Here is an 11,267-nt window from a genome sequence, read left to right as displayed (position 1 = left end):
CACGTGCGTGTATGCCCAAAATCCTGAGAGGAGAATGGAGGGGAAGGGATTGCTGTGTGGCCATTTCTCTGAGGGGTGATTTCTTGCTTTCTGTCTCTCTGTCATAAGTGCATGCACCCTACAGCAAAAATTTCTCAAAAGAAAAGAAAAAAGTTGCTTTTTCCTAACATAAGATGACTTTAGAAATGAGCTCCTTACTTGGGACCAACAGTTGGCATAATGGCTATGTCGCTGGACTCCCATGTAATTGACTGTGGTTCAAGTCCCAGACCCAGTGGCTTAAACTCACGCCAGGTGCGTGTGCGTGCGTTTCCAAGATCCCAAGAAAAGAATGGAGGAGAGGGGATTGTGGCGTGGCCATCCCCTGAAAGAGATTTTTTTGCTTTCTATTTCTCTATCTCTGTCTTTCTGGTGAACACACATGCCCTATATAAATACCTCTCAAAGAAAAGAAAAAGAAATGAGCTCCTTACTTAGAAACAATATTGTACCAAAATATCCATTATCTCAAAGATAGTCATATTGGGTAGGGTAGCCATTGTGGTCAAAGAAGACAAATCTGTATTCTAAAGAATTTCTTTCCACGGAGGCCAAGTCGCTGCCTCCTTTGTGTAATCAGTCTGCCAGCTGGTAGTTTTCTGGTCTTCCTCGGGGAATGGCACCGAGCAGAGAGCAAAGGCTCGGTCAGTGTCTGCTGTTGGCTGGTTAGGGCGCAGCACGGAAATAGCCAGACAAGCCTTGGTGTGTCTCGGCCATTCTGTTGCTGATAACAGAAAATGCCTGAAACTGGGTGATTTATAGGAACAGAGAGTAGGTCAGCTCAGGTCTAAAGTCCAGGGGTTGCCTCTGATGAGAGTCTTCTCACTGACGGGTGACATGCTGGAGGGCAAAAGCCAGTGCCTCTGTGTGTCTCTGTGCTGGTCTTACTCCCTGTCCTAACCACTCAGTCAGTCATGGAGGCCTTAGCCTGGTCACCTAATGTCCCAAAAGCCATACCTTTCAACACTATGGATGAATTAAGTTTTCACTCTCTTAAACTTGTCGTAACTAGAGTCCAAAGTGGTGTGGAGGTTAAGGCACTGGATCCCACATGGCCGGCTATGTGGTTCGAGTCCTGGATCCAGTGGCTTGAAAATTAAGCCAGGCATGTGTGCGTGAGCCCTGGGCTTGGCAGCCTGAGAATCACACCAGGCTCACGTGTGTGTGTGTATACCCACAATCCTGAGAGGAGGATGGAGAAAGGACTGCGGTGTGGCCTCCCCCTCTAAAGGGTGATTTCTCCCTTTTCCTTTGTTTCTATCTTTCTCTCTCTCTGGTGAGTGCTCGCAACCTCTGGGGGGAAAAAAAAGTGTCCCATTGAGTTTGTGGCCACAGTTTACTGGTCTTGCCATGTCTGGCATCCCTCAGAAGCAGCAGGGCTTGTAAAGCAAAATACTAAAGATTTAGTCACAGGACTAGCTGGGAGGTAACGCTCTGAAAGGTGAGGGCGTTTTTCTATAGGCCATGGGCTAGTCTTGGAACCAGAGACTAATATAAGGTACTCTTTCTTCCACAGCCAGAATACACAGAGCAAGGAGCACAAACAGGAGTGGCTCCTCCACAATTGCAGTTAATTACCAACCCACAATTTTGATTGCTGTTGGTTTAGAGGTTTTAGTTCCCAAAGGAGGAATGCATCCACCAGAGGTCATAACAATGGCTCCACTGAACTGGAAGATGAGACTTCCACTGGCCACGTTGCGCTTCTCATGCTATTGACGGAACACACAAAGAAGGGATCGTGTTTTTGCTGGGCCAATTGCTCCCATTACTAAGGATGAATGGAGTGGCTGCTGCAATCCCAGCGTAGGGAGATTGCCTGAAACCCAAATCATTCTCTGAGATGGCTCTGAATCCCATCAAATCCAGTAGTTTACATTGAGGTAAAACTGCAGCAATGCCCAAAAGACAGACCACTAAAATTTTGACCCTCTGATAGTGAAGGTTTGGATCAACTCCACAAGGATGTATATGTATGTATATTTACCTGTCCCTTCTACTTCATCATCCCCCTTAATTGATAGGAGGACTTTTTGGTGGTTTGCTGTACAATTTAATTTACGTTAGAATATTCAAGTAGGGGGGACCCTGCAGGTGGCATGGTGGTGAAGGTGCTGGACTCCAACATGGTTGACCACTGTTCAAATCCCAGACCTGGTGGCTTGTTTTCTCATTTTCCCTCTCTCTCTGGTCAAATTAAATAATAATGATGATAAATAAAATTAAATTAAAATTAAAAAAACAAATATTCAGATGGGATTGAGTAAAACAAACATGATCTGAACATAGCTATGGTCACTGTTGAAACTTGAGGACTTTCTTTTAAGGAAGAGGATGGTAATATCTTTGTAAAAAGCATAGTTGTATCTTGTATGGCAAAAGCAAATAGATGCTATTGTTTTGTAAGACAGAAACTTGCAAATAGATTCCGAATGACCAAAAGGACAGATTCCACTAGTTGTTGACTCTCAGCCCCAAGCACACTTTTCGAAACTGTTCCATGACACTCAGCTGTGGAAGCTAGTTTCCAGGCTCCCTCACCACCTGGCTTCTGGCTAGGGGTTCTACCAAAGGGAAGCCCTGGGTGGAGCTTGGAAAGAGAGAGGCAGGAAGGGAGAAAGGACAGTTCCTTCTTCCAGTTCCCTCAGATTGCAGTAGCAGCAGCAGCAGCAGGGATGAGCAGGCTCCAGGCTTCTTTCAGCACTGTCACGGCCCTGCCCGGTGCCCCAGGGCAGTAGCCTTATGAGCCCCACTGTGCTCTGTCACCTGTGGGGCCATGCCACCTGAACCATGCAAGCACCTGCCAGGTGGCACCCACCTTAGCAGTCCGAGTACCAGCTGCAATGTTCCGGCTCCTCGCCAGCACTAAAGTATACCCCTTCTTGAGATCTGATCATGGTTAACGCCACTCTTACCTTTTACTTCTCCATCCCTGAGGGGATTAACTGTTTTTGTTTGTTTTGTTTTTAAGAATGATTTATTTGAAGGACTAGCAGATGATGTAATGTTGCTGGACTCCCATGTAATTGACTGTGGTTCAAGTCCCAGACCTGGCAGCTTAAAACTCACGCCGGATGCGTGTGCGTGTGTCCCCATGATTCCAAGAGGAGAATGGAGGAAAAGGGACTGAGGCTTGGCTATCCCCGGGGAGGGAGGTGGTTTCTTGCCTTCTGTCTCTCCGGCAAGAGCACATGCCCTATAGCAAAAATCTCTCTTAAAAAAAGAGGAATTATTTGGTTTTATTATTATAATCTTAATTCGTACAGAGAGAAACAAAGGAGAGAGAGAGGGAAAGTGAGAAAGCAAGTCACCAGGTCTGAGACCCAAGCCATAGTCAGCCATGTGGGAGTCTAACACCTTAACCACCACGACACCTACCACCCTTGATTAACTGCTTTCCGGACGTTATTAATTTCTGGTTTTCTCAATATCTCTTCTGCTCTTTCAGCCCTCCAACAACTACTAACTTCCTGTTCAGACCACCTTTGTTTGTACTATCAAATATGGTTTCTATTTTCCTGACTGAACCCTGACAGTTACAAACGCTTATAGCCAGGTAAAATATCACTATTAGTATTTTCACCATAACTAACTATGGGAACCACAAAGACTCATAGCAGAAAAACAAAAATAAGCCCCATGGGTAATTGGTGGGATGGACTGTGTTAGGAACAGTTGCCTCAGTAGTTCCACTCCCTGAATTCCAATTTCTCTAACCATTTACAGGCCAGCGTATATACTTTGCATGTATTTGGGCCACAGTGGCTTCGGGTCACTGCAGCTCCACATGGTGGCCCAGGAGGTTGTGTCCTCCCAGGGACATCCTACACAGCTGCTGCCTGTGCTCAGCCTCTGAGGATGTGACAGGAGGGAGCCACACTGGTGCCCAGTTATGACCACAGATGGTATCTGCAGGGATCAGGATGGGAAGGGAAGAGGGGGTGCTACTGCTGAAAGAGAAAACAGTCCTTTGGAAATCTCCAGAGGCTGTGGGTCTATCCCACCCCAGTCATCTCTGCAAAAACCACGTATTATCTTTTTCCCTCCACTGCTACACTTAATGTTCACTTTATTCAACTTCACTTGGATTTTTTTTTCTTTTCTTTTTACTTTGTAGTAGAGTCCCTGAGTATTCTCCCACCAACCCCCACTCTCCTTTGGAAAAATGCCTGCAGGGGCCCAGAGGCCTGGCTGAAGAAACGCATCATGCACGCCCGTCAGTCAGCTCTAATTCAGAGCTACTGAAGCAGCACACACCAAAACCCAGACAAAAACCAAATGCCACACTAATTTTATGGTACGAAGGAAGACAAACCAAGAGAAATCACACCACCACCACCACCACCACCACCACGAGTCTGATTATTTTATTGATCACCAAAATAATGCTTTCACAATAGTTCACCCTAAAGAGACACTTTAGGAGTTACGTTAGCAACATCGCCTCCTGCCCTCTAGGTTCTTACCAATAAAGAACACTTACAGAACTAACTGGGAAGCCGGTGACATCCAGAATAGTGGCTCTCTGGTAAAGCTGGATTGGAGAACAAGAGAGCTGGGACCTGAGGTCTAAGTCATGACACCACCTCCGCTTACATGAAGGCTAGGACCTGCCAGTGGGGAACGAGGACTGTCGATGAAGGCTGAGCAAACTAGCAGTTGCTCACGAGTCTGTCTGAAAAACTCTGTGTTACAATAGTGCCTTTTCCCGGAGGAGACCGGCAGAAGCCCGGAGGGAGTCCTCTCTCGTACCTCCTTTGCGGCCAGAGCTGTGGCAGTTGCGAGGGTGGAGGGGGCTGCAGGCTGATGGCACTCAGGCTCTCGTCAGCCAGGTTAATGACTCTTCTTCAAGAACAAGTAAGTGTGAAAAACATACTGGAAATGTTCAGGGCAATCCTGTTTTCTCCTGGGGAGTGAGTGGAAAATAAGCCTTATTAACATGGAAACACCCAAACCCTCAAGATCTACTCTGAATAATTTTCCTGAAATATTCCTTCTCAGTATGGTAAGAGAGGATGACATAAAATCTAAAAACAGTATCAAGACAAAGATCATGATACTTTGTAGCTTGCATTGTCCAATAAAGTAGCCACTAGCCATATGTAGTTATTTCAGTTAATTAAAATGCAGTGAAATTAAAATTCGTTTTTTTTTTTTTTTTGGAGAGGTTTTTGCTATAGATAGATAGAGAGAAAAAGAGACAGAAAGCGAGAAATCACCCCCCAGGGGGGATGGCCACGCCACAATCCCTTCTCCTCCATTCTCCTCTGGGGATCTTGGGCACACACGCACACACGCCCAGCATGAGTTTTAAGCCACCGGGTCCAGGACTCGAACCGCAGTCGACTACATGGGAGTCCAGCGACAGACATTACGCTAACTGTTGGTCCCTTAAAATTCATTTTCTCAGTTATGCTAGTCACTTTTCAAGCCTCAATTGATCACCAAAATAATGCTTTCACAACTGTTCACCCTAAAGAGACACTTTAGAAGTTACATTAGCAAAATCTCCTCCTGCCCACATATGGCTAATGGGTTTATTACTGGAGAGGAAAACTACCGTACATTTTCATCACTATAAAGTTCTACTTGGACAGCACTATGGCTAAACATAAGAAAAGCAGGGGGCCCAGCAGGTGGCGTGGTGGTGAAGGTGCTGGACTCCTACATGGCTGACAGCAGTTTGAGTCCTGGACCTGGTGGCTTGTTTTATCTCTGTCTCAGGTCAAATTGAAGAATAAAAATAAATAAAATAAAATAAATCTTAAAAAAAAAAAAAACCAGAAAACCAGGATATTCAATTAACAACTTCACTTTCTCATCATAACTGAACACAGTTGTCTTCAAATATTTTTGGTCACAACTTCCTAAAAAGAATTTTAAGAGTCAGATTGTAGCACAGTGGTAACACATGATACTCTGTGAAGCAATCCACATGGTAAGATCCACAGTTCAAGTCTGGAGAGCTTCTGGAATATGCCAGGCATGCCTCTGCCCCAATCCCAGGCTGGCTAAAGGCTAGGATGTGGGTCGCAGCATCGAGACCTTATGGGGGACCAGCAAGTGGTATGGAAGTTAAGGCGCTGGATCCTATATGGACAGCTTTGCGGTTCAAGTCCCAGATTTGGTGGCTTGAGAATAATGCCAGACAATGGGTGTATGCATGCTCAAACTCCAGAGAGGAAAACAGAGAAGTGATTATGGTGTGGCCATCCCCTGTCCCCCCTACCCAGGTGGTGACTGCTCACTTTCCCTCTTTCTCTGTCTCTCTCTGACAAGCACACATGTGCTATAGCAAAAACTAAATAAAAAAAAAAAATCCCTATTGGGGTGCTGTGTGTCTCTTTGTCTCCGTTGCTCATAGAAGAAATAAATATATTTTAAAGAATTATTTTATTTCACTTTATTTATTTATGTACTGTCATTTGACCAGAGAGGGACAGCGTGAGAGAGAGAGAGAAAGTGAGAAAGCATGCTGCCAGGTCCGGGACTCAACCACAGTCAGCCATGTGGGAGTCTAGCACCCTTAACCACCATACCACTTGCCGGCCCCAAAATAAACATTTTTAAAAAAATGCTTACTAAGTTAAAGAAAAAAAAAAGATTTAAAATAATTATTTTATTTAACTTTATTTAGTTTGATTTTTCCAGAGAGGGCCAGTGAAAGAGAGGAATAGTGAGAAAGCAAGACACCAAGTCTAGGACTCAAATCACAATCGACTATGTGGGAGTCCAGTACCATTAGCCACACCACCACCTGCTGGCCCCGGATTTAAACATTCTGACTGCCTTTGGATGTTTCTCCTAATAATAATTTTAAAACTTCATTTAATGATACAATATTGACATAACAGAAGTAAATACTGAAGTGTTCTCCTCATTGCTTAAAATAATACAGAACAGGGAGCAGCAGATAGCGTAATGGGTACATCACTGGTTTCCCACATAGTCAACCACAGTAAGAGTCCTGGACCCAAAGGCTTAAAACTCACTGTGGGGGAAACCAGCAGTTAGCGTAATGGCTATGTCGCTGGACTCCCACGTAGTCGACCGCGGTTCGTGTCCTGGACCCGGTGGCTTAAAACTCACGCCGGGCGCGTGTGCGTGCGTGCGTGCCCAAGATCCCGAGAGGAGAATGGAGGAGAAGGGATTGCGGCGGGCCCATCCCCCCTGGGGGGTGATTTCTCGATTTCTCGCTTTCTGTCTCTATGTCTCTCTCTGTCTGTCTGGCAAGCTCACGCGCCCTACAGTGAACATCTCTCCAAAAAAAAAAAAAAAAACAACTCACTGTGGGTGCATGTAAATGTCCCAAATTCTAAGAGAATAGAGAAGGGATTGTGGTGTGGCTACCGCCTCCAGGGGGTGATTTCTTGCTTTTGTTTTCTCTCTCCGCAAGTGCATGCACCCGACAGCAAAATTTTCTTTAAAAAATAAAAAATCACCCAAACAGACAACTAAGATGCAGGTTCCTATCTTAGTTTGAGTAGGCTTTTCAGAGCCAAACCATCCCTTTATTTGGTCCCTGAAGATTTTCTTGTACAATGGAGAAATACACCAATAGCCAAGATTATAATGGGTAAAAAATGAACTTTTCTTTTGTGAGAAGGAGGGATTGTGAAAGAGAAGCTGCAAAGCCCTACCTTGACTTCAACTAGCTCAATTTTAGAAGAACATATTATAAGTAGAGAAATTTGGAAACCAACTCTCTAAAACTTTCTGATGTCTTCAAACCTGAAACTCATGGAAAGGTTTTGTGAAATTACAATGGTGTGAACACCATTTGTGGTCACTGATTTAAATAGTTTTTTTTTTTTTTCCATTGTCAGAGGGTACATGTGCTTGAGAGATAGCTGGGGAGAAAGTAGACCCCAGTCAGATATGGTCACACCATAATCCCACCTCATTTCTCCATCCCTGGTCTTGGGGGATGCCAACACACACACACGCCTGTGGCCAAAGCCACTGGGGGCCAGGAGTCGACCCGTGGTTGGCCATGTGTGATCTACCTGCCTTAATCTTTAGGCTATGGGGCCGGCCCCTAAGGAATATTCTTAAAGACTGTTGTACATAGTGTCAAACAGAATTACTTGAAATTGATGGTCTACAACAAACAAGCATATTGCAATAGAATTTCAGATACAGAATAGGAACAGGAATAGTATTCTGTTTTGAGAAAATAGAAATTCAAGTCACGTGTAGCACTTAACAGCAATTTATTTGCAGCAGTCTAATCTTTGCTTTACCTTAGCCGAGACTCAGAAATACTGACATACCTAGGCCAAGATTAATCATAAACTCACCGTGTACAGTGCTGAACTCAAATTTCTCACTCACAAATTCCTATTCTCTGCACTCCAACCCACCTCTTTAACAATGCTGGCACACCCTATCAGAAGCACCAAAAATTACATCAGTCTGAAGATCCTAAAATTTACTGCAATCCCTCAACCAGTATTTACTCTAAAAAAAGAAAGATGTCCTATCTGAACTGCTATTAAAATGATCTTATAAAACATACCCAATTTGTGAATATACAAATAGCAAGGAATAACATCTTCATCACCTTTAAAGTAAATTTTATTTATTTATTTATTTATTTATTTATTTATTTATTTTGTGCGCTCACCAGAGAGAGAGAGAGACAGAAATAGTGGGGTGGGGGACCAGCAGTTAGTGTAATGGCTATGTCGCTGGACTCCCACGTAGTCGACCACAGTTCGCGTCCCGGACCCGGTGGCTTTAAACTCACGCCGGGCGCGTGTGCGTGCGTGCCCAAGATCCTGAGAGAAAGGATTGTGGTGTGACCATCCCCCCGGGGGGTGATTTCTCACTTTCTGTCTCTGTCTATCTGGCGAGTGCACGTGCCCTATAGCAAAAACTCTCCCCCCAAAAAAGAAATAGTGAGGGGAGAAGTGAGAAAGCACCCACTGGGGGTATGACCATGGTGCAATCCCTTCTCTTCCATTCTCTTCTCAGGATCTCAGACACACACATACATGTGCCTGGTGTGATTTTCAAGCCACTGGGTCTGGGACTCAAACCAAAGTCGGCCATATGGAAGTTCAGTGATGTAACTGCTAAGCCATCTGCTGGCCCCACGTTTAAAATAAATTCAACTCATCTGTCCAAGGCCATGTATGTGGAACAATTTTTTTTTCAGTATACTATTCCATTTGGATGAATTTAGGGCTCTCTGAATGTATTAGAATACTATCCTCTGCATCTATAGCTTGGACTATTATTTATTTATTTGTTAGAGACTTTTGCTATAGGGTGTGTGTGCTCGCTAGCAAGACAGAGAAACAGAAAGCGAGAAATTACTAATCAATAATCAATGGATAAGATCTAAAATAAACAAAGTTTTAATAAGTTTCTCCCTATATCTCAGTATGGCATATTGAGTAGATATATGAAACTGATTTGCTCTGAGTCACAGTCTCAACAGCCTACAGAGACCAGCAATCTAAATGTGGAAGCAGGCTGGGGGTAAGATAACAGGGACTGATGAAAGCACATTCCGCTCTAAAGGCACTCAATTATTGTTTAATATCACACAAGCCAAACAAAAACATTTCTGGAGCTAAATTTGGCTAAATCTATTAAAGTTAAGATTTTGCAACACTAATTGGCTTTGAAAATATATTCAAGAGATTTAAATTCAAGAAATATTTAAACAAGTATCCGCTAGGTCGAAAGTACACATAATTAGAATAAGACAATGCCTATTTATAAATGCTATTATTAACACAGCAAGTACATTTGCATAAAGTAGTCTCCTTATATTTTAGATCAAAGTTCAGCAAACACTGGAATTATACACAAAATATGAGGAGATCTATATCCCTGATGTGACTTATTACATTAAAAAGAAACACACTTACCCCAGGTATTAAGAATATTTTATTTCAATGCTTTAATATTGAAATCAGCTATCATACATATCTACCATCTCTTTATATTTCATTGTCCATATTTCAGAGATATTCAAAGTGAGATTAATTTCAAGATGCATTCTCAGGAAATCTAGAACACTGTAGTCCTTTAATAAGTTATTCCCTACAGATCGATTTGTAGTATTTATGAATTAGTGCAATATAACACATAGGTATCACTTAAGAGGGAAATACTCTACAGATGTGGATTTGTCATCCCAATTCCTTGGCACTCAATAATATAAGTGTCTTTTGAGGCATCTTCTTCATCTTCTGATTTCTTCACAGTAAATTTAGCCTGGAACCAGAAGAATTATTTAATATAGATTAAATAGAAGAAATATGAAGAGCAACAGTGGGAAGACGCTATATACCTGCTTAAGTAGGCAGGGAGTTATTATCAAATGCATTTTTTTTAACATCATTTATCAGTTTATCCTTTTCATGAGTAAATAAAACAAAGAGGGGGAGAAGGACATCCATAGACAGATAAACAGGTACACCCAACAGGATTTTAGCAAATGCATTTTTTTTTTAAGAGAGATATTTTCGCTATAGGGTACATGCACTTGTCAGTGACAGAGAGAAAATGAGAAATCACTCCTGGGGGGGATGGCCACACCATAATCCCGTCTCCATTCTCCTCTTGGGATCTTGGGCATGCATGCACATGTGCCTGGCGTTAGTTCTTCTAAGTTTTTTGGGGGGGTCAGGGATTTTTACTACAAGGTACGTGTGCTTGCTGGAGAGACAGAGAGACAGAAAGTGAGAAACCACCCTCATGGGGGGATGGCCACACAATCCCTTTGCCATTCTCCTCTTGGGATTTTGGGCATGCATGCACACCTACCCAGGGCCGGGAGTTTTCTTGTTTTATTAAATTTTTTAGAGAGAGATTTTTGCTATAGCACACATGCACTTGCCAGAGAGACAGAGAGGCAGAAGTCACCCAAGGGAAATAGTCATGCCATAATCCCTTCTCTTCCATTCTCCTCTTGGGATTTTGGGCACGGATGTACACGCACCCAGAGTGAATTTTAAGGCACCAGGTCTGGGACTCGAACAGTGGTCCACTATGTGGAAGTCAACAGATATAACCATTACACGATCTGCTGGTCCTTCTGGGGTGAAGATTTTTTTCTTTATTTTAAGATTTATTTCATTTAATTTATTATTATTATTATTATTATTATTATTCAATTTGACCAGAGAGAGACAGAGGAAGAGAGGGAGAGTGAGAAAGCAAGCCACTAGGGACCAGCAGTTGGGGTAATAACTATGTTGCTGGACCCCCAT

At 43.2% G+C, this 11,267-nt stretch overlaps 1 protein-coding gene across 1 annotated transcript in view; it reads right to left on the bottom strand.

The window, feature by feature from the left end:
- Positions 1-9,920: 9,920 nt before the first annotated feature.
- The window catches only part of RTCA (RNA 3'-terminal phosphate cyclase), a 42,974-nt gene continuing 41,627 nt past the window's right edge, over positions 9,921-11,267 (bottom strand). The window contains exon 10 of the mRNA XM_006169030.3: positions 9,921-10,269. Coding sequence (XP_006169092.1) covers positions 10,168-10,269 — 102 coding nt within the window. The 3' untranslated portion in view covers positions 9,921-10,167. The remainder of the gene's footprint in view (positions 10,270-11,267) is intronic.

The sequence above is a fragment of the Tupaia chinensis genome, unplaced genomic scaffold, assembly GCF_000334495.1.
Source record: "Tupaia chinensis unplaced genomic scaffold, TupChi_1.0 Scaffold146687_1, whole genome shotgun sequence".
Classification (NCBI taxonomy): Eukaryota; Metazoa; Chordata; class Mammalia; order Scandentia; family Tupaiidae; genus Tupaia; species Tupaia belangeri.
This window is presented reverse-complemented; position numbering and strand designations above follow the sequence as displayed.